The sequence below is a fragment of the Lepisosteus platostomus genome, chromosome 10, assembly GCF_059453375.1.
Source record: "Lepisosteus platostomus isolate fLepPlt1 chromosome 10, fLepPlt1.hap1, whole genome shotgun sequence".
Lineage (NCBI taxonomy): Eukaryota > Metazoa > Chordata > Actinopteri > Semionotiformes > Lepisosteidae > Lepisosteus > Lepisosteus platostomus.
The window spans coordinates 14621197-14646236 of record NC_142620.1 but is presented as its reverse complement, the minus strand read 5'-3'; the positions used below and the strand labels follow the sequence as shown (position 1 = coordinate 14646236).

The following is a 25040-nucleotide window of genomic DNA, read 5'->3' as shown; positions in this document are numbered from 1 at the left end:
GCATGGCATCATGGATCATGGAGCTTCTATCTTACGAAGAGTATTGGAATCTATTGTTGATATGGCCCAGAAGGTGTTTTTCAAAAGGATTTTATGTAATATTTGTAATAGTTAGGTTTTTATCTGTAAGGATGTCCCACAAATTTATTTTGTATTTTAATAATCTTAAACGTTTTATGTTCCTTAGATAAGCTTTTACATTGTATAGGTGTGTTTCAGATTACACATCTACAAATCACCAGAAGGGGGCAGGCTTGAAACAATTCATGGTGAATGGATTAAACTCAGCATCTGCATAGCTGCCTCTTTCACAATGACTTTTTAATGCAGCATATGAGAGCATTGGACACTAAAAATATAAACAATTGTATGACAAGGTCTTTCAAAGTGTGATGACCAAAAATCATCGCATTCTGTCAACATCAAACTACTACCTGAAATATGTACTTGGAATAATCTGTTTTAACAGTCTTCTAAATGTTAACACCTTCTCAATGTGAATTTGTTCTCAGGGAGGTCTGCTCCATAAGTGAAAACAACAAACATTTGTATATAGCAAATCAATAACAAAATGCAGGCTTTGTTCATACTGAACAACAGTGGGAGAGAATAACTAGCTAAAGCCCAGCAGATATATACTCAAGATTCCTGTCAGGAAGATGATTTATACTATATAATGATTTATAAATATAATATGTTATATTTTGTGTTGTGCACATAGGTCACTTATTTTAATTAAGTATTTTTTTATATTTGCCATTTTTATCTTGTGTAGTTAATAGACTACATTGCAGACACCTGTATCTTTACACAGATTTTAGTCTAAAACACCACCCTTTTGTTATTTATGTTTTTGTTTAAAAGGAGGCTTTCACTTTTTAAAAATAGAAATGCCAAAAAACAAACAATGTAAGTGCTGCATGGAAATTCACCCCATTTTGCTAAACTAGAAATATGCAGCTAGCTGGTCAATAAAATAGAAAATGGAAAGTTTTTGTCATTCACAGTATTACAGCTTTGCTCACTCCAGTGTTATACCATTTACAAAATGTGTTCACCCCCTTTGCATACTGTATTTAAGAATGTGCTCATCTACCAGGTAAAGGTGCACCTTCTGTTTAAAAATGCCATTTACATGTTATATATTTGACAGCTACAGTAAAGGAAATAGTTTAAGTCCTTTATGATGTAGTTTTATATATATTTTAGACAAAGAGGCTAAAAGATACATAAAAGCCTCTTTAAAACAAGAGTTGTCCCAACAGGAAGGAAGTGCATTACTGCCAAGGAAAAGAAAGTCAGAAGTTATCTTGCAATTATGAGAAAATTATCTTGTTATTACAAGATGGCAAATTATCTCGTAATTACGACATAGCAGATTGTCTTAACATTCTAACCATTTTTTTCTTTGACGGCAGCAATATGCTCCCATTCCAATTATATTTTTACATACAAAAATAATAATTATAAATAGTAAAGATGTTTTTTTCAAAAATATTCGATTATATTTTCATTGATTGCCAGTAAAAGTAATCTCAAGATCGATTCAAACAGGAGTATCGAGGCCTATTCTACATTTGTAGGGAGCTTCTTTGTCAAGGCAATATTACAGTATGTTGTGTAATTTAAATTGTCTAGTTTTCATCTGATTTTTATATGTAAGCCTGAAGGGGTTCATCATGGACAGGATTTGGTAAATAATGCAATTGGCTCGTCTTTAATTCTTAATCATTTTTATTATATTTTCTCTTCAAAGTTATTTCCACAAAAAAATGTTCCAGTGGGCAATTGTTTTCAGAGGCAGTACTGAAAACTACATACAGTTTTACAGAGTATACAATACTCGCAAGGAATAACTGCCAATTTGGATAAGAAGCTTTGCCGTAACCCACTTGGCTGAGGGCCAGCCCCCTGGCCATAGGACATGAGGAGAGAGCCAAGGGAAAGCTGTAAAGGTAGAGATGGGGTGCAGGAGGGATGCAGAAGGACGAATACAAAGAAGTACAGGGTTTTCTGTGTATTTGAACAGGAAGTGACATCATCAAGGATTATGAGTTAGAGGAGCAGAGGTGAAGGAGATACTTGTTGGTGTCATCCTTCCCGAAACTTCCATAAAAATACCATTATGCTTTGTAGTTTGTTAACCTTAAGACAGCCTTCCTTGCTATCACAAAATACTGTTTTTCATTCTGATAGCTTGAATTCATGCAGAGCTGGACTAAAGATCCATTTGAGACAATCTCAGATACTTCTCACCCCTGCTAAAACCACTGTGCCTCCTCTGTTCTTTATTTTCCTGAATAGCTGTTGAATTATGCATGGTCTTAAAAAAAAACCTTTTAGTCTAAACTCTTTAATTTCTTTCGAATCCATTAAAGGAGATGGAATAGCATTTAGTTGCTTGCTTAAACTTTCAATGATCAACACTTCTCTCCCTCACACTGCCCTTTGAATTTGAATGAGATGAGGGCATGAGGTGGTTGAGCTCGTCTTGTATTATCTACAGTATGTTAGTAAAGGCTTCTAAAGATGAGTAATTAACCCTAGCGCTCCCTACAGTGGCTTGAAATGAAGCGGCGTAATCCTAAATATACTGGATTAAAACATCTAATATTGTAATATTGCTTTTTCCAAGCAACAAAATGCTCTTATTCTTGAATCTCTTGTTGGATTAACTGGAGCTAGTACAACTCTTGGAATCACGTGAAAGACTTAAAGCTAACACTAGATCTTTGCATTGGCCAGTGACATCTGAAGGCCACACACATGAGTCCATGACAAGCAGCACATCTTTAAGTTAGGTTTATAGGTATTCAGGTTATCAGTACATTATGGAAAGCAGGGTAGATGAAGAAAGCTCCATATACTGTAGGTTTGGACAGTGATTTAATATGTGCATGGAAATTTGTAATCTACACAGTCTGTTTTCCTTAAGAGATTACTTACTGTATTTGAATAGCTGTAGTCACCTGTGGGGAAACATATCTGGAAAGGTAGTCCTACAGGTGCCTGTCTTAAGAAACAACGTTTTTCAATAGCAAAACCACAACCAGGTTTATGGAATCGCTTGTCATTTTTGTTTAACTACTGGAGACGCCAGACAGGTCAGGGAGTTCCACATCCTGCAATTCAGTCAGCCATCTCCAGTAAGAAAGACTAATAGTGGAAGCTTTAACAGCATGAGATAAGCCACACAGGAGCCTCTTAGTTAAAGAGCTGTAGCATGACGGCTCCATTATTTTTGCAAAGTGGACATCCGCCAAAAGAATTCTGGAAGGAAATTTTAGAGTTAAAAAAATTATATCCAGTTAAATGTCTCTTTCTAGTTTCTTACCTTTCAGATTGTTTCCCTTGTACTCTATCAAATGATTTGCATTAAAGGGGAAATTGTCTTTTTTCCGATGGAACTCAGTTCTTAGCATCTCCTTTGTGCCTGAAAGTATATGTCTCAATGTGTGAAGCAACAATGTTTTTTTTTAAATATATGCTGTATAGCCAACAGCCATATCACCCTGCAGCTCTCAACTGTCTACCCACTGGCTACCCACTGAAGCTAAGCAGGTTGAGCCTGGTCAGTACCTGTATGGGAGAACCTCTTGGGAAGCTATGGTTGCTGCTGGAAGTGGTGTTAGTGGGACCAGTGAGGGGCACCCACCATACGATCTGTGTGGGTCCTAATGCCCCAGTATAGTGGCGGGGACACTATACTGTAGTGGGTGCCCTCTTTCAGATGAGACGTTAAACCAAGGTCCTGACTCTCAGTGGTCATTAAAGATCCCCGAGCATTTCTCGATAAGAGTAGGGAGTTATCCCAGTGTCCGGGCCATATTTCCCACCTCACCATTTATCATGGCCTCCAAATTGTCCCCATGTACGATTGGCTTCCTCTTGCCCTGTGTTGGATTGGCACCCCATCCAGGGTGTACCCTGCCTTGTGCTCGTTGCTTGCCGGGTAGGCTCCGGCTTCCCGTGACACCGTATGGTATAAAGCGGTTTGGCAAATGACATGACATATATTGTATCTGTTATTTTTGTTATACACTACCCTTCCAATTACCATTAGTCAGTTGTGTGTTTTTCACCTCCCATACTGCAGCTGCAAACCTCACTGCCATACATCTGGGAGACTAAGGCGATATAGGCAGTCTCCTCTGACTTGCCCAAATTTGAGCCACCCTAAAGATGAGTGGCTCAAATGTGGGCATCACATCACAGGCCACACAGCCCTGCAGCAGGATGGCATGCTGACTAATCCCACTCTACCTTCGGAGACTAATTGCATGCCGCCACTTGGGGAATCACAGTCATAGTCAGCTATTCAAGCTGAAATTAAACCCTAAAACACCTAGGAGAGGAGAGGAGATAAACACGAGATATATAAGTCCTTCACAACATACATCGACAAACTGTTTCATTTTGTGCATTGTGGTTCTGGAAAACAGATTTGGTGTCAATGGAGGATGGATATAATAGCTTACCCAGTTCTACAGCAACCGAGCCAGCAAAGGGCTGTTTTACGCAATTCAGGATTACCCAACTATGGCAAATGTGAAGAACAGCTGAGAATATCCTGGTAACATTTGGGGGAAAAGTAGATGGGGAAATCCCAGTTACATTCAGGAAGTGGCATACTGTAGCTGAGATGTAAATGAATACCCCTAAGGTCATTTTTACCACAACTGCTCAGGAGCTCCTCCAGTATGTGGGACTTTGACATTTATAAGATCTCTACTGAAACTGCTGAAAAGTTCTCCATGTCTGCATGAATTTTGGAGATTCCTGTAGTTCCACAGCTAAGGAAAACTATGCCGTGACAATGTACAGTATGTGCTCTTAAAGGATGTGTAGTATTCACTGCACAGTGCCTCTAACCACACATTACTCACTCTTCCTTGAATGTAAAATACTCTCAGCAGAGATACAGTATGATTACAGAGGTGCTGAGAGAGGTCAACAAATGCAAATATGTCCTTCATATGACTCCCTGAAAACATTCATTTGTATGAAGCACATCAGGAAGTGTGCTGTTTAGTAAAGTTACCCTCTGCAAAAAAAATATTTCCAGAGAATTGTCTTTTCAGGATAATAATGTAATCGGTGCTCTTCTACAGAGGTTTTAGCATAGGATAAAGAGGTTCAATCAATGAATGCATGTGTGGGTTTGCTGAGGGCCGGAAGGCAGAGGGAGAGTATGAGTGTGTCGTTATTTTTTATTAAACTGATAAAATACAAAAAATAATAGTACATACCTTGGAGGATACATAGGAAAATACTGTTTAAACATAACCAAGGATAAACTAATAACCTGTACATTTTTTTTCACTAAAGAATATTGTACTCTTTCACTTTAAGGAGCACAAATGAACATATAGTTAATGGGCTTGTTTTTGAAGACAAACAAGATGTAATGCCAAGGCTGGTTTTGTCATACAGTAGGTAGCTGGGTAAGATCCATACCAGAGCCACAGCAGCTCAAAGCCCCAGGTTTCTGTAGCATTATTAAGGCAGGCATGACACCCCCCTGGATGGGATCACTCCCTACAATGCTGGTCCCTACTTAGACAGCTGGGTGGACTGGAGAAGCTGGGCTAAAGTGCCTCTCTCAAGTGTACGACAGCAGGGAGTGGAGACTCAATCTGTTGAATCTGTATATGGATTTGTGAAGATGTCATGATCTCATGTATGTGCCATACAAGCATTATTGAGCGCTTCCTCAATTCAAACTTGATTCATCCCAAACAGTCTGCATCAATCTCCCAGCAGATGAGAAAGTTATTCTTTTAAATCTAGGAAACTAAAAAATAAGCCTTCCAGGCTTCCTGTGCTGAGGAACACAGTGGTGTCAAAAATATTTGTTTTGCTATTTTGCTTTGAAAGCTATTGAAAATTGATAGAAGAATAATAGAGAAAATGCAATCTTTTTCTTGTGACTGTCTTGATTAAACGCAGATTCTCACATTTCTAAGAAATACTCATCAGTGTAAATGAAGGTTGACAGAGGACTTTTCATTTGCGCTTCATGTCAGGGCTGGAAAGTCTTTTGCTACGGGACACAGCCCACATGATAAAGACATCAAACTGGAACATGTGCTGTCTGGTCTCTGGAGACACCACTATCTTTCATCATTTGCATGTTTTCTGGAATGTCAATTAAGATCTACCCTCTTTCATATTGCTTTTTTCTTTGGAGGTTTGGAAGTGTATTCAAAACAAACTCTGTGAGACTTGGTGAACACAGATTGGGAAAAGAAGACTCCACCTTTCCTGACATGAACTCTAAGCAGTGTGAAAGGTTGTGATGACAGAGCCGATAAAAGCTGCCTGGAAAATTAGTCTTGAGTCTTAGAAAACACCCAGGGCTTTTCTCTCTCTCTTTCTAGCTGCTTTATCTAGCAGGGGATCCCACTTTTCAAATAATTGCTCTCAATAAGGACTCTCAATACAAAATGTAAAGTTTATAATTATTAATACTTTAAATATGTATTGGTATATATTATGGGAGGCACAGTGGGACAGTGGTAGTTCTGGGTTCAATTCTGAACCTGGGGTGCTCTTTTTGTGGAGTTTGTATGTACCCCTGTTTTCAGATGGTTTTCCCCCAGGTGGATTCCTCTGACATCAAGAAAACAAGCTGGAACATGTGCTGTCTGGTCAATGGAGACACTACTATCTTTTGTCATTTGCATGTTTTCTGAAACTTGAATTAAGATCTGTTCTCTTTTGTATTTTCCTTGGACGTTTTGAAGTATATTAAAAAAAACAGACTGTGAGTCTTAGTGACCCAGCAACATACTGTACTGGTAGGTTAATTGGCTTCTGGAAAAAATTGGCCCTGGAGTGAGTGAGTCCTATGTGCAGGTTTTTAAAAAGTAAAATCCCACATACAAACTTTCATTGTTTGTCCAGAAAATAAACTAGGGTTTGAAATGGGTGAATGACCCGTTTTAATATTAAAGAATACACATCAGGTTGCCTCATTTTATCGTACCCATTTATATTAACTACCATCATATATTAATAATAATAATTAATAATAATTGCTGACACTTATATAGCGCTTTTTCTGGACACTCCACTCAAAGCGCTTTACAGGTAATGGGGACTCCCCTCCACCACCACCAATGTGCAGCATCCACCTGGATGATTAACATCATTGATTGCCTTCAAGGGGTTTTCAAAGCCTTGTTAATAATCGGAATGTAATTTATTTAGAAGATAATATTTTGCATTTATGTAAACTACAGATAATTAGAAAACAATATTTTAGGTTTGCAAATTTCTTACGCTCGCTCTTACGTGGATCCTTATTACAGAAAATTTGTTTAAAAAGATTTATTGATCTAGAAAATGGCATCTGTGAAATTGAGAACTAAAAACAAGTTCATATTCCATTATTTTTCAATATAATACAGTATAATGATTTATACATGTGGACCAACTGTGTTTGAAAGGGGTAACACGGTAGAAAACTTTAATTAAAACTGTTTTAACTGTAGCATGTAGTTCTATTAGGAAAGGATGTTGACTTACAAAACAGTACCGCCTCGATCACTAAGAAGAGTTTACCTTGAAAAAAAATGTGATTTGAAACAGCTGCCAGGAGTACCCGCCCACTTCCTTAGCAGAGCACGATGCATCTTAATTCGGTTTATCCTCAGTACCGAGGAGGCAGAACAATGATGATTTCCTCTGGAGCCAACAGAGAACACAGTCTGATATGATGTGCGCGGAGTAGGTAGCGCTGAAATGGACAGTCTTGTAGGGCCACTTGCTGCCCAATATTTCACCATGGGGTACAAGCCAAAAGGGAGTAGCCAGTGCGACCGTGTCACCATGGGAACAACCGGGAAAGAAAAAGAAAATACGTGAGTCACCAATAACTTTTTTTAGTTAATGAAGTTCGGATGTGCGTGCTAAAATAAATCGTAGTCTAAGTTTTGTTGCACTGCCTTGTCTCTCTTGAGCTTTCCGTGAGACATCAATTACCTTGCTAGTTCTAAAGGTAAATAGTTATATTTAAGCAACCGCAGCTTGAGGGACACTGAAATCTTGATATTATCGCGGTATGCCTCGTTTTTAACAAAGAATTAAGTTGTGTTATTTATAACTGCGTTTCCTCTCTTTTTAAAAATAACACATGTATAAAAAACTGTGACGTGTAAACAAAGAAGGGAAACTTGCGGATTCTCCTAAAGTTGGTGACATGGTCACGAACAAAGAGAGACTCAAGAACTTAGCAAATTATTAAATATAGACTTACCTTATCTTGTTACGTACGCAGAAAACAGGTGATTAAGTTGACAATACAGTTAAACGTCAGACTGAAGTCAGTACTTAAGTAATATTTAACTCGCTAAAACTTGACGATGGCTATATAGTACTTGATACGGTTGGATAAACTCAGACTTAACCAGAGGTATTTATGCTACACACGCCTATAAGTATAAATTTTTAGAAACAGTTATCCTAGATACAATATATAAAGAATAACAGGATTTGGGAGGGATGCGTTTTTGTCAATAAGGAGGAAAGTTATTGTTTAGTTCCGCAATTCCTAATGCCACAGTTTAATAAATCACTCCTGTAAGGACTAAGGTCAACACCTTCTGAAATTATGAAATAACTATCTTTAAAACATCTTTCTATACGGCTAAATATGTGATTTGATGGTTTTGTATTGGCAGGCTCCCCATCATCTATACTAATGGTTTATACCTTGAATCATTTTTGTTTTTTCTTTTGTTTTTAAAAAAATACATTAAATTCCATAGTGGCTTGGAAAGGACCAAGTCACATGTGCCTTTAGGTGCTGTATAACAAAGAACTCTTGGTCACTAACAGAGCTGACATGAATTAGAACCATATTCCTTTCTGTTTAATTTAGATGCACCAGTAATTTTGTACAGGCTGCATCTGTTTGTACTATCAGATATGTGTAAAATAATTAGAAGTAGCCTCATCATTTTCAGAGAAATAAAGAGGCTATAAGTATTTGTGTCTGTAAATGACAGTTATAAGAGAATAAGGCAGAGGTGACAGTCTTGGAGAACAGGGAAAATGAGATAAAGTGCAAATGAACACATCTTTTACCTGTTGAAAAAGACCATTGCAAAACCATAGTTGCTAAGTCATTACCTCAGTTTCATTATCCTGGTGCAGCTGGAATGAATAAACAGCTGTTTGTAAGGATAATAGGATAAATTCATTATAAAAGTCTATAACCTTTTAATAACATCAATAATAATAATAAAACATTTGCAACAGTATCTTTAATGATTCAACAGCAAATGGAGTACAGTAGTGATATCCATATAATTACCAATCTGAAATACAGCATCTCTGTCAAATACTGTGCTATTAAGTTGAAGAGTGAATTTGTTTGCAAATCGGTTATGATTTAGCTAAGGTCATAAATGACATTTGTTGTCCTATCCCATCTGCAGGCAGCTACTGTTTTAACTCAGAAAATGTAGGCGATATGGAACAACTTGTTGGTATTCAGATAAGAGGTAGAGGGATTGAAACATGCTGTTAAAACTGAAGTGTGTCCTTGCTTTAGGCAGGGATGAGCACGATGGACAAAGCGATATGGGGAACCTCACATTGGTTCTGTCTGCATTGTGCTTCCTGCTGTGCAGGACATTGTTTTCTCTGCTGAATAATTAGTAAGGAATGTCCATAAAAACATCAGTTTACATTCTCCAGACAAGCAATATATCTTAATGCCATACAGTTCACTTGGTGAGGTGTTTTTTTCTCATTAAGACTACTGCATTGATCCCTAAATATCTTGGGTTTCTTGAAATATTATCCCCTATTTCTTTCCACATTTCTGATAAACTCTGCCTCTTCACAGCCCTGTGGTTCCTTCTGTGTGTCGTTTGCATGTCCTTACTTTGTTTGCGTGGGTTTTCACAGGTCCTTTAGCCTTGCACCCCCCAAACACACGCCAGTTAGATTAATTGTTACCTCATAAGCGTCCCTGTGTGCACGTGCCCAGCTGCGGACTGGCATCCTGTGTGGGATGTGGTCTCGCCTTGCTGCCCTGTGTGTGCTGGTCTATGCTGCAGATCACTGCAGTCCTCTATAGGATGAATTGGTTATGGATGAGGATTGGATAAGGACTCAATCGTATGAGGTCCTTGAGTAAGAAACTCCAGACAAACGTGGCTCACAACAGAACATGTTTTGTAGCCCTGTTCGTTGTGCACATTCTGTAGTATGATTCAAGATGGGGTCCATTGCAAGGGTTAAATGTGGATATACTGTAATTTTAACAGTTTAATATTATCCTATATTTTTATTACCTATTTAACAGATGCCTTATGCCAGGATAGCTGATAAAATAAATGTATGAAAGCTCAGTGCATGCATGGAAATAAATGCACTGCATTCACTTGAAAGGATGTTGCCTCATTGGTACAAATAGCAACTTAACAGGTCTGCCTTTTTCTAGGCAATGTTTGAGAGTGAGGAACAAGAAAGTAAGAGCAATAAAGTAGAACTGCTGTTTTATTTGCCGTTGGAATTACGAATTAGTAACATACGCTATTAATGCAAATGCTTTAGGTACACTGAAATCAATTATGTGACTTTGCTTTCTTACTGTTAAACCTAATGTTATGAATGATTAATGATTTCTATAATGGACAGTCTACATATCAAGCCCTAGCATGTACAAATCCTAGGTGGGCACACTGCTGTCATACAGTTGACCAAAAGGTACTGTAGTTAATTCAGATTATGCCAGTAACATGTTCAGGTGTGTAATAGGGACAAATGGAATTTACTTTGAATAAACGTTTCAGATAAATACATCCATCCATTTTCTAACTGCTTTGTCCTGGCAAGCAACAGGCACAAGGCAGGATACGCACTGGACAGGATGTCAGTCCATCGCAGGGCACACACAGACACAAACATACACACTGTCACACCAGGGCCATTTTTCCTAGAAGTCAATTATCCTGCCAGCATTTCTTTGGGCTGTGGGAGGAAACCAAGAGCACCTGGAGGAAACCCATGAGAACTGCACAACTCCACAGATTTCCTCTCTAGAGTCCTAGAAATTGAACTCAGGGTCTCAGCATGTTAGGTAGCAATGCTTACCACCATGTTGCACCCAGACTACTACTACTTATTATGTTTTCGTTATAATGTATTCTACATCTGAATTTTCCAGTTACATAACGAAAACAAACAGCCATGTTCACACTGATTTGACAATGGCATACTATTTCTAGTAGAAAAAGTATTATATTAATGAACAATAATAGGCAACGCTTGTAAATGCAAATGTTTGTGCATAGTTTACTTCCAACAAAAGCAGACTTCATTTTGTTTAAAATAAACAAAACATAATCTGTGCATAAGCAGAGTGTCATTGTCTTTGACCCCCTTATCTTGGTTTCTTGACTCTGTGTGCTCCTTGGATTTGCATATGTGATGTCCCTTTAACGGCTACTGTTGTGTTTGGTTGGTTTGCCAGTGGGAGGTGATGGCTCCCACCAGCCCAGCTCCCACTGTCTGCTTTCATGTCTTTTCCATCCTCTGACCAGCCCTGTGCACTCATGCGAGCTTCGGCTGAAGTGGTGCGCCCTCACTTCTCTCGCCTCACCTGCCTACCTCTGTTCTTTCAGGAGGCTCTTGCAAGGATGTCCTGCCATCTCTAAGTTCTCCCCTCACCTGAGGCCTAATCGTCACCGCGTCAACAGGCCCAGCCTGGCCCAGATCAACCAGGTCAAAGTCATGATGTCTCTGGGGCATTTGGCTAAGGGGGCCAGCTTGGAGGAGCTCATTGAAGCGTGCATCCAGTCATTTGGTAAGTGAGCTTTGTTTCATGTGTTGTCCAAAGAGGTGATGTCAAGTGAAAGACATACTGTATGAGGGTGTGTCTTGTTTGCATTAAGAAATACTGCATCTTGCTGTTAAGGATCTAGAATTATTTCAGTTACACATTTTGTATTTGTATGTTTAATGTGTGTGCAGGTATATTTGTGTACGCACTTATACTGTACAGTCATGTACAGCCAGCAATACAGTGCTACTGAGATTCAAAATCAAATTAGGATAAAAACAGATAAGGGCTTTTTGGGCCTCTTTCCCCCCCCCAAATAATATGTATTTTCACAAACGTGGGCATATATATATATATATTCCTGAGCATTAACTAAGAGTCTTAGTCTCATTTATCTGTGTTTTACTATTCTTATTTAATGAACAGTATGGGAAAAATATTGAACAATATTTTTTTATTCTTAAAATAAAATGTATTTGACCCTCAGTTTTTTAGCCATCAGAAACATTAAAATATATTAGTAATAACAAATTGTAATGTATATATCAATATCAGTCTTGCTGATTAAAATTTAGCGCACAGTACTAAAACCATTTTTGGTGACTAACTACAGCAGCAAGAACATTAACTGTTATGCAAGAATGTCATATGTTACGAAGCAACATTAGACCTTTGTTACAGTACTTAATTGTGGTGTTTTTAATGCTTTTCAGCATATTAATACATGAAGATGAGCTGGTTTAGGGGACCTGATTGATCTTAAAGACCGGGTCTAATGGTTTGCTTATAGAAACATGTTCTATAAGAATGTTTGTATAATCATTCTCTGTCGCTATTGCTTTCTGTGCCACAGGTATTGCAGAGTTTGTGATTGGACATGTCTGTCAACATTCTTTCATTTTTGTGGGCACTTTAAAACAATATCTTTTGCAAATTCTCTTCAGACTATTTCCTCAATGATTTTTGTGAGGAAAAACTAGTTTATATCTCAAACGATTACACAATGTAGGGCTTAAATCATCTTAAAGATTATCATCAAAAGTATGCATGTAATGTAGTTGACCTAACATTTAATATATTAAAGTTTGGGTTAAAAAAATGAAATGTTCCTCTTAAGAGGAGCGTGCATCACTATGAGAGAACACATTTAGTATTTTCTTTAAATACTAGGCTTATGGGGCAAACAATGCAAGTACAGATCTCTTACCTTTAAAAACTCAAATGTTTGTTTTGCCATAGTACTATCTTCAAAAGATCTTACAAGTGACAAACTGAAACCTCAGTTGATTTGATATGAGTTGCAGACCTTTTTTCCAGGAAACACCTGCAGTAGTTCAGTTTTGTTCTTTAAAAGCTTTCTTACTTTAATTTTTGTGCTTTACACTTTTAGAAGCTTCTTGTCACAAAGGTTATAGCAAATGAAAGATAAAATGCTTCCTCTGTAAAGTGTTTCTGTTTCCTAAGGATTTGCACATTGATGTGTCTTAAACGTGACACCATGAAGGAAGTTCTTTATACTGGTGAAGCATGAAGTTCTTATTGCAAAACAAAGACGAGCCTCTTTCTGTCATGTATTTTTTACATGAAACTTTTACAGACTTGAACATGACTCTCTTTGGAGATCAGAATAACTAATAGGGAAAAGCTTTCCCCAAAGCTACAAGATTAATAGCTAGTTGGTATAATTTCTTTAGAAGTAGTGTCTTAGCCAACTGATAAATTCAGTTTTCTCTTTTCTACACACAAACACACATACACAGTATATAAGAACTGAAAAAAAGGACTCAATTTAAACTACTTATTTCACATTGTTTTGTCTCATAAAATAAGTGGATACCATAATTCGCAGTTTTTTTTTTTAAATCTAAAATTAATGTCACATTCCTGTTGGAGTGCATTTCCGTGCATTTTTGCCATCTCAGCCTTAATGTTCTCCCAGAGATTCGCCACGTTCATTAGAAGTTTCTTTTTGATTTTCCTGCCAGGATCATGTATACCTTTTCAGTGGTGTTATGGTTAAGTGGCACACCAGTTTTTTTTTTTTATTTCGGCAATTTAAGTATATTCTAATTATTATTAGACAGTATCATGTAGCAAAACAAACTGATATCTACACAGTCATGTTTTACTCTACGCTCCACACAAAGTAAAACATTTATTAACAATTTTCCAATTTAACAATTTGGAGGTGAAAATCTCAACTTTCCCTTTTCTGTTCCTAGAAACATATGACCATATTTTAAGGTAGTAATAGCAGGATGAGGGTGATAATAGAGGTACAATTGTTTTGGTAAAGTTCTATATAGTATTTATTTAAAATATGTCCAGTAAATATTATCTTGGTGTAAGTACACGTGAATTTGATGATTCTTGGGTGTGCTAGACAGTCATCTTAAAAGTAATACCACCTGATATTTGCAGTGGTTATTTCTATTTGAAGTCAGAGGACCAATGGTGGTTGAATGACAAATACATAATTTGAGAGTACATTATGTTTTTTCCTAAAGCATTGTCAAGAATACTCCTAAACTTAGAGTGATTAAGTCTTTGAAAAAGCATGCATTAAATTTCTGTTGCTAGGAGACGGAAATGGAGTGAAATGACTGATAAAAAGGAAGCACAAAGCATAGGGATCAGGCTGAGTGAATTTACAATAATCTTTTGTAATTAGACTTATTTGTGAGGGTAATAATATACAGATAATGGCTGTGTGGCTAGTCAGGTGAAAAAAAAAGATTGTTATTCAAAAGAAATGACCAGTTTTAAACAAGAAGGATAATGATGCATGTCTTAGAATATACAAGAAATGCTTTAAATGTGTATTGTGTAAAACAGCTTTTAAAACAATGCAATTGTTTAGCAGAAAAAAAGTGTAAACGATATCGGACCACTTTGCAATGTAGTGCCTATATATTTTTGTCCTTCCAGAATATTGTTAGAACTGAGTGCTGCACATTGCATTTGGTCTAACTTTCATCCGTGTTGAGATTTTGTTCTGATCAACAAAGTCTTGTTTCTTAAATGACTCTTAGACGGATACAAATGCAATCAGCAGACAGCATTATCGGATCGCTGGGAAAGAAAGAATTGAAATAAAATCCACCAGAGACTCGATGCCAGGAGAGAGAGCTCTCCAGCTGCTCCTCAGTACATCAGAGATGTAGCTCAGAGGTCCTGGGGCTTAGCAGCTTTTAAATGTTAAAATGTACGCAGGGCCCATTTGAAGGATTATTCAGTGCCCAGTTCAATACATGCAGAGATAAAATGTCAGATCTCCAAATGAGGTACCTCAGTAGATTGCTGCTCTTTGAAATGCGAAATTCTCTGAGGCTTCGATCAATATGGTTTGACATCACAACCCTTCATTGCACACATTCTGAACTTTTGCCTACCTTACTTGTCCATGGAATAGGAGGTCATTGTGATAGATTTACAGTATTTACACCTGGTGTTGAAGGGACTCAGGATCTTAATGATTAATGCAGATGTTTCTAATTGCCATTTAACCATAAAAATTACCGTTTGAGATTTTGTATGTGAACAAATTAACAAAATATTTTGAACTTATTTGATTTTGCTGCAGTATACATATGATAAAGTGTAACTACAGGCAAAATAGTCATAACTAAATAAAGCAGCTTAACCTTTTTTCTTCCACACTATTGTGCTTGTGTTCTATTTCAGAATGTCATGAGAGTTTATACGGTGTTGTGGGTTTCAGAGGTCTGTAGTTAATAAATGGATAAAACCTTTCCTTTTTACACTTTAAGTATCAACTTTATTTAATCTTTGCAATATGTCAGGATTGATGCAAATGCTATGTTATAATGTAGATATTTCATCAGAAAATCAGGATGGAACTGGGAATAGAATAATACCAAGTATCACTTCTTTGGAAACGGGGGGGAAAAAACATTATCAAAATCTGATTGAAGCTCTTAGCTTAGAGAAGTCTATCATCTTTATCAAGTTCAAGAGGGGCTCATCCATAAAGAAACCTGCGTCAGTCTTTTAACTGTGGACTGGATGGACAGTTTTGTGTTGACAAAAACTAGTTCTGGACCTCCATTTTCTATTGATCACAAGTATCATAGGAGTATAAGATTTAGAAAGTTAAAAGGAGAAGATGAAGTGTACTCTTCAACTATTGATTGGCATCTGACATTTTCTATTTCTTTCTATTGTGCCACTTACAGAATGTAAGTTCAGTCTATAAGAAATCACACAAATGCAGAAGTGGGTCCGCATATTTTGAACAGTATAGGAAAATTGCTTAAATACATTTTTAGGGGCAGTGTCGGTGGAGCAACCTGATGCTCTTGCAGTGAGTTCTGATTTGCCCTGGAGACATGCTGCTGTGTTCCTCTGTGGCATTTATCAAAATATGCTGATTAGGTAGGCAACTTGGAAATTCATGGGGAAATTAGATGGCCTGACAGAAAATTGAGTTGGCAGATGAAGCCACTGCAATTACTAAATTAAGAATAATTTAGGAACACATCAGACACTCATTCATTAAATCCCCTACAAATAAGATACAGTTGTGGCTATGATAGCTTAGGTACTGAATTACTAGGTACAGTCTAAGCAATGGTCAAGGGATGCAGAGATGCTAAATGTACATTATACACTGTTTGAGTTCCATAGATTCATTGCATTGTGCATTGAATTCAGGTAGATGTCATTTCCACTCTTTCCGTATGTCAGGGCAATGAAGAGAATGCTCTGGAAGTGGATAGAAGTGGTATGTAATAGCCTGACTTTTCTCTGTTTGGAGGGAAATATCTTTTTTTGTTTTTCAGTTAAAACCATGCAGAACGTGGATGTGCACAATGGAGCAGATTAACTAAGAAAATAAGGGTCCTGGCACACAAGTAAAGGGCATTTTAATAGCACATTTATAATATAGGGCCTTTATAATGTAGTACCTTAATAATAATAGGGTCTTTATAATCACCCTATGATGAAACCAGATGTCCTTTTTTGTTTTAGAGGCAAGTACAGCAAGGAATAAGCTTTAACAAGGAAGAAGATATGGAGGTAGAATATCCAGTTGCAAACAGCTCATCTAGCTTGTTTGGCTACTATACTGTATATCCAGATTACCACAATATACTGGGATAGAAGTACCTCCTGTTCTTTTTTCCAAGTGCCCTTCGACCAAATTTCTACTGATTAGTTTCTGATTAGAAGATTTTGAATATTTGAACCTTAACAGAGGAGAATAGGATTAAACGGTTCTGTACTTATCATTTAAGCCAGTATGTGAATGTACAGTAGGAGGTTGCTCTTCACAGCAGTGATTGCAGAGCAGCAACATTAGTAATGCATTCAAATTGGGCTCCCACAATACTCACATGAGGTCTTGTAGTGCACCAAAACAAAACACTCTACTTTGTTTTCTATGAAACAATCCAAAATATGTACAATATTGATATGTATGCCTATCACCTAATATTTTAGAATTCATCTTTTCACAGAATTGTTTTTCCTTCTAAAACTCTTTATTAAAGCATTCATATGCTCTGTTTGCATTCATACTTCTGTTGCTTGATCAGTACATTGCAAAAAGCAAGACTCTCCATTTGTAAATCCCCTTATACCTTACTGACGAACAAACAGTCCTCCAGATTTATTTATACTCGCCATAGCCTCATGAGTAAAGAAAGTAACACTTAATGATCTGTAATTACTCGGTGCAATTTTCTTGCCTTTTTTATGGATGGGATCTGTGTTACAAATTTTCTATGTCAATGGATATTACTCCATTTTGAGTGATGTTTTGTTAGTGACCAATGGAGTAAGTACACATTTTGTTTCCTGAAGTACAATTGGCATATTGCCATCAGGTCCTGGATATTTATTTCAACTTGTTTTAGTACTTTTAGTTCTTCTGCCTCTTCTATGCTTATATGATTTTCAGTAATACAGTAATGATGCCTTAGCCTGAGGCATGATGTTGATTTCTTCTTTGTAAACACCTGAGTAATGGATTCTTTGACTACATCAGCAATTTCCTTTTCATTGTCTAAAGGTTTCTTACCCCTTACTTTACTTTTTGTGTTGTAATACTGAAAAAAAGCTTTCTCTGCTGCAATCTTCTTCTCTTTTTCAGTGTAATATTAGTGTAATGTATTTTTGCCTGTGCTTGTGTTCAACGTATTATATTCCCTTTTCTTTAATTACATTATTTTTTTATCAAACTTCTTTTGCCTTCATTAAAATTATTACAAAAGTCCATAGGCATGTGAGATTTACCCATTATTCCAAGCATGGAACACGTTTTTCAACAGAGGAGGGCAGGTGCCGATAAGTTACTTTTTAGTAACTGTGATGGCAGCTGGCATTTTAACAATGCAAATGTCTACACAGCATTTTCCTGTTGTATATTTTACATCTCCTTCTTGCTGTTGCTGAGGCTCCAACGTTTCTCATGGTTCTGTGCTGTAAACAGTCACTGACTGTGGTTTTTAGTTTGTACAGAATGCGGTTATCACCAGGTAGAGCAATGAGGGTGACATCAAACCTGCAGATGTACTAAATTTAGTTGCTTGAAAGCATACACTTAGGTGTAGTCTGCTTAGATCTTATGTGAAACTAGAAAACTGTTTGAGATTTTAACTGTAATGTAATTGCAAAAATGCGAGGCATCTATTTGAAGCTCTAATATGACTACACTTCATTTAAAAAAATCCCTGTTGTAATTAGAAAGTAATGTCTACATTATCCTATGATCATTAACATCATATTTATATTTTGCTTTAGTTTTATATTGCTGCCTATATACTGTAAAGAACAATAGCACAATATCATTTTGAATCATTTTATGCACATTCTCCGCAAGGCTATTGTAATTCATTTTACAGAAATGAAAAGGAGGAGCACTCAGTGAGACAATATACAGATTTCTTTGTTAATGCAGTTATTGCTTGATAAATGTTTTCAAATCATCATTCTTAACAAAATATTCCACATTCATGGTGTATCACTTTTCTGTTTCTAACCTAGAGGTGGACAGATTTGGTTAATTAAATCCATCTGTATGCAGGTTACCATGTTGTTGTTATTCAAGGCCTGATGCTTTTGATGCTGATGAATGTATGTAAAATAACTATCATAACCTAGGGTGGACCTTTTGAGCCAAATCCATTACTTTGCAGTTTTTGTGTCTTTTTCCTCAGCTAGTAACATTTGGGCAGAAAGGGGGTGCTGTGCCGCACTGTTTCTAGCTTTGCTGCAGATGTGAATTGTGTTGAAGGATAGTTAAGTGTTTCCCCTAAACTTTGTCACACAGCCCACTGATCTCACTTTGTCATCAAGAACAGAGCCATGGTCAGATGGTTTCTTGTATGGATAATGTGAATCACAAAATATGTTTACTATATAGGTAGGAGGATATGTTCAGGGTGTAGATGGAATATGATTGTTTCCATTAAACAATGTATAAGCCTGAAATATAAAAGTTCACTTGGAAGGCCAAGTTCTATAGCTAATTAGCCATTTACAATATCAAAACCTCGAAGTACTGATGTCAGTCTTTGATTTCCTCTAATTTATGTTTTTTTGAGATTTAAGTTTTATAAAATGTAACCTTTTAAAATAACATTTTACATTGTTTCCTGTTGGCTATTAAATGTTGTCTTGGTCACAATGATGTGAATACACTTTACTTCCCCACAATGCTTGTGCGATAAGTTGATATTAAGCTGTTGTGTTTATTGACCTGGAGTTCAGTCTGCCTTAACTATTTAGACAGCTCCCTCCTTTCCCCCTCTGCCTTCGCTGAGCCTCTATATACCACATTGATTGAAGATGATGTGCCATCTGCACTGATTATAGAGGTAGTGTGTATTGTTTTCCTGCTTGTTGAGCTTTTCATCAACAAAATTAACGCAGACCTTGTGGTGCTCCCCTCTTCCTGCACAATTCGATTTTTTCTCAAGAAATTTCTAGAAATCGCAAAGTGATACTTGCTTATGGGAATGTTTTCATCTTTGCTGTTCTAGGCCATGCTTTTTGCCACGTGTTTTTTTTTTCATTTGGCCATTATACATTCATAATGGTTTGTGTATGAAGAACCGATTTTTTTTTCAGGGAACAAAAAGAAAGAGATGGGATTTCATCAAACCGTTGAGAGTAACATAACTGGAATCTTCTATTATTAATAAAATCGGGTTATATCAGGGACTTACTGTTGGAGAGAATTCTGTTGTAATCTTGTGAAAAAAAGTTATTGGAGTTATAGAGGACGGATCCCTGGCTTTCTGAAAGAATTTCTAATGTGAGGGTTTCCTCCTTCCAAACCTCAATTTCCTGACCTGCTTTGCTGGTCGTATCTTAACTGACCTGCAATTGTGTGATTTTATCCTATGGGAATACCTGCACCATTGAAGATTTAAAGGCAGCACTCCGACACCATGTTTATTAAATTTCACCTGCCATGCTTCGGAGTGGCATGCACAATTTGACTAAATGTTTGAGTGTAGAGGAGGACATATCGGATAAGTTCAGATGAGGCAGAAATTCCCAAGCGTAAGACATTCTACATACTAATTTTCTTTCTTTATTTAAAAGATTAAAAATAACTCGCTTAAGCCATTAAAATATTGTAACTAAGAGTAAGGACCGCATAAGACATCCATTTTCTTACATTTGAACAAGTTTTGGTTCAGTAGCTATGTGAGAACAGCTTTGGGGATTTGTAATATGTTGCAAAAACAAGACCACAAAAATATCAGGTTCAATTCATGCTCTATAGAAAAATGATTTATTACTCTATTTAATTGACTTTTCTTTGTTTAGATACTGCAAGAACCAACAGTCCAAGACCTTATCAGTAATTATATATTATCTAGACACAGCCATTGCACACACTGTACAGCAATGTGTGCACTTTACTGTAAATTTCTTGCCCTTTTATCTTTGGTTCACTATGACGTTGCTTCAATAAAGCTGATGCAACAATGGGTACAGAGACATTTATGTTTATACTTAACTTTCTTCCTGAAGAAAACTAACAAAAACTGCTCCCAGCAGTAACAGTACAGCTATTTAATTTACTGCATAATTGCTTACATGGTGCTGGGAAGTTGTGTTCACTACATTGTTCTGTGACTATTTTTTTTTTTTAGATTTGTGGCTACAGCCCATGCCAAAGTCCCAACAGCTGTCCAAAATCTATGCCGGCATTACCATTCCTGCAGTGCAACCTCCTGTGTACAACCTTTGCACATGAGAAATGTTTGCAATTTGTTTCTTAGTTGCAATACTAAGCCTTTGTTTCAAGGGTACAGATATAAACATCAGTCCATGGAAACAAGCATTGTGTCATTCGATGAGATTACTTGACAGCAAGGTCAGTCACGAATATTTCTTTTTATAGCAAAATTCAAGGTAGGGTTTCTTTTAAATCAACGTATGCTTTATTTTGTTTTTACAGTAGCTTCATGATGTTTTTTACAATGTAATGCATTTCATTAATCAGTTTTCCATAGTTTTTTAACTTTGTTTTTTAAATAAAAAAAAATATTAACCTGTCCGAACTTTAAGCTTCTATATTTTACTAGTTCTTTGGTTTCTTTTGTGGTCTAGACAGGTTCAGCTGGGAAAATGAAAGAGAAAAACAACAGCATCTAAAGTAGATTGGACTTTGTAATGTGCTGTTGGCTTGTTTTTCATTACTGGAGTGTAAATGGAAAGAATGACGGTTTTCCATATCACAGTGTGAATTATCTGGTACCACACTCAAGGGAGGCCTGCTATCAGGGAGTGAGACGAACAGAAAAGCTTTTTTATCACCACAGATATAAATAAAACCCGTAGCTTTGTATGCCTTTAAAAAACACTTGTTTTAGACAACTCATAGCTTTATTGTTTTCAGTTTGGATGATTTCTGCCAAAGTGAATAGTAAATCGTTGGTAAAGATTATTATTAAAGCCCCATGATTTGTGACTTTATGACATTTTTCAACTGATACTGTGCTATCCAATTTTTCTACCGTGCAGTAATTTATAAATGCTCAGAAAAGTGCCTTACAAAACTACTCAAAGAGATGCTTCTGTGTGGTTTATCCAAAGATGCCATCTATTCTAGGATGTAGCTGTATAGCCATTTGGTGAATGTGGCCTGGAATATCTGTCACTGAACTGAATTAGCTCACGAACAGCTGGGATGGGATAGCTGGTGATTATACCCTTTCAGTAATATAATAGTAAAATGTACTATATAAATGCACGTGATTATGACTTTCTCCCCCCAAAAAATCTCATAGCACTTTATATTGTAACAGATTCGGGTTCTTGGGCTTGTGTCCTCGCCGTTCCCAGCCCCAGTTCATCCCTCACCGCACGGGCTCGAACCCGGGTCTCCGGCGTCGCTCAACAGGGGTCTTGCCGGCCGAGCTAAAGAAGACCTTCTTCAGCTCAGGCAGTCAAGATCCCTGTTATCCACAGGGGCGTATTCGTTACAGTATGTTGGAAGGGATCCACTTCGTCCATCTCTAACGTAATGCCACAAGACCCAGGCCATTAGTTTCCCCAGTACAACATGACGGAGAGAGAAAAGAGTGATCATTACGAAAATCCAAAAATAGGAAAATGGATAGTACATGATAAATTATCTCCTTTCTCTGGAGCATGTTTTTGGTTCCATTTTCTAATTTCTTTTTCAATGTAGTCCACATACTGTAAATACCTGTAGCCATTATGAAAGTTTTTTCTTTTGAAAATCAAATTAGCTCAGCACTTGTGATGATTAAAATCATAAATCATACTTTAACAAGAATTGAATTCTAGCATTTCATAGTCTTAGGGGAAGGAGAGATGAACACTAATTTCAGTGTGGGCAATAGATGAGGAAGTGGGTCATACTGTAGGTAGTTTTTTTTATAGGAAAATGTAATTTTTAGTTACAATTACAGATGAGAGTCCAGAAATAAACTATGGACCACAGGAAGAAGGACATCAGATAGTGTCTATGTATAAATGTTTATGACTTAAACCACATTAACCCCTGTTTGAAGGCCAGTCAAAACAAAAAAAAGCATTTCATTGGATGAATAGTGATAGTTGGCTCAGAATTTACAACTAAAACCACATCCTTTGGTATCTTCCTGAGTCTCTGGGATGCGATGAAGAGTGATGTCCATTAAGAGGGCAGCTGAGAGTTGGAGGCAAAGTTTGTTACTTTTTGTACCATAGGATTAGGTACTACTAAAAACCAAGTTGCTTGTTCTTGTATGGATACTGATAAATGGGCTGATGCAAGGATCAGATTGAAGAGAGGTCTTGAGTACAGACGTTATATCCATCTCTGAAGAAAACATACCTGCTTACCTAAATTGGTGAGTTTTAAATCCTATGATACCTAAAGTAATCATTTTGTAAAACATCTCTAAAGCAATTGTGACATTCTAAAAGAAATACTGTACAGTGTATATTGTGTTGTATATGAGTATATAGCACACATTTGCAGTTGTTAGAATGAAAGAATGACATTTTTAGAGTTTGCAAGTTAAGAAGCTGAACCATTGAAAAGCTATTTAATTTAAATTACTGGAAATGGACTCTAAAACTTTGTGTTGCACTACAACAAATGTGTAATGTACATTTACATTATAACACAAAATGCTGGTTTCACGAGACCAAATTAGCAGTAGTCTTGAACTATCTGAAGTTATTTTAGGTAAATAAGTTCAGAGATATGTCTGATCTAGGTCTGTGCATGTAGCATACAATTTCATATATGAAGGATGAATGGGTAGCGTATTTTCTCCTTAAGAAATCTGCAAGCCTTTGCTGTCAACATAAGCAGGATATTTATATGTGAGAAAGGAATTTGTGTTTTTTTTATTTAGATACAGCACTTTAATTTTCCAACAAATGTAGCAACTTAATTATTGTTAAAGCCAAATAAGTGAAAAGTGTTCTCTAAGTGGCAGGTCTTGTGGTCTTGAACCAAATAATCCCAACAGAAGGCCACTGACATTAATAAATATGCAAGCACACAGGTTAATACGCATTATGTTTAGTGTGGCGCTTAGAATGTCTCTAATTACATGGCTTTTCAATCTGCAGTTTTCTGTGGTTAAAGTTGTACAGTATAAAGACTTCTAATACACTAGAGCACTATCTTTTTTTACCTCTCGTTCCTTTTCATGCTATATGTTGATAAATTAAATCAATGTTTTGAAAGAATCAAGAGATTTGGTCTCTATTGGCTGTGGATTTCACAAGCAATCTTGAAAGCTGAGCAGGCAGATCATTCAGGAGGCCAGGCATTTCTTTTAATTGACCCCGCAGCAAGAAGTGGTAATGGTGTTAACTGGCTACGTGTGCTGGGGTTGATTGGATGTCCTAGACAGTCAGGTTATTTATTAGCTGTGGCGTTAAAAGCAACTTTTCATGCTGCCAGGTGCGTCTCATTTTTCATTATCGGTGATGACTGCATCTGCCTTCCTTTAGATTCCTTAGTTCTGCGGTTGATGCTTTGAACTCGGTGTAGGCAAAAAATGAGTTAGAGGTTACTGGCAAATGATCTTCATTGATCTAGCACAAGGAGTGTGTCAATAGGTTGATAAGAAATTATTGTTCTAATTTGGGGGAAGGGTATAACATGGAACATGGAATAATCTGAACTCTGCTATTTATAAGAGGTTATCATGTCCGCTGGATTATTTAAAAGGACACTTTAGGCACCGCAATTCATTTGAATTAAGTATACTGTGGTACCCTTTTGTACTATTGAAATTTTGTGCGTTTCAGATTCAAATGATAATCTTATCTGAAGTCTTTATTTAAAACTGATTAACATTGTATGGTAAACCCGAGCTGTGTCTGAAACAATATGTACAATAGGTTGTTTCTTTATCTGTGGCTTTAGAATTTGGCATTAGTTTTTTAAGAGGTTCCTTTCGTTATGTTCATGTGTATCTTATCTGTCATTCTTGCTGAACAAACAGAATTCATAAGAAGTGTTTAGCATGTTTGAGGAAGCAGGAAACAGTGCTATTGTGGTTGTTTAATTCCACTTGAAGTTTGTGCTGCATTGATTTTTTTTTTAAGCTCTGGTGATGAAGATCTGTGATGAGATAAAATAAGCAACAAAGTAAAGGTATATTTTGCACAAAGGCTTAGCTGGAAAAAATACTGTACTGTATGTACTGCAACACTTCAGAATTGGAAAAACCCATATACAGTACCCATCCCTCCTGATTATTTATTGAATTATATTAATCAATTTTTC

General features: G+C 36.8%; 1 protein-coding gene across 3 annotated transcripts in view; it reads left to right on the top strand.

The window, feature by feature from the left end:
• The window catches only part of LOC148653396 (RAS guanyl-releasing protein 1-like), a 51399-nt gene that overhangs the window by 5363 nt on the left and 20996 nt on the right, over positions 1-25040 (top strand). The window contains exons 1-2 of one of the 3 annotated variants that reach the window (XM_088648355.1): positions 7597-7865; positions 11640-11821. In XM_088648355.1, the coding sequence (XP_088504481.1) occupies positions 7747-7865; positions 11640-11821 (301 nt within the window). In that variant the 5' untranslated portion in view covers positions 7597-7746. Of the gene's footprint in view, positions 1-7596; positions 7866-11639; positions 11822-25040 lie in introns of those variants that run through there. The other 2 variants (XM_088648356.1, XM_088648357.1) reach the window with 2 other exon arrangements.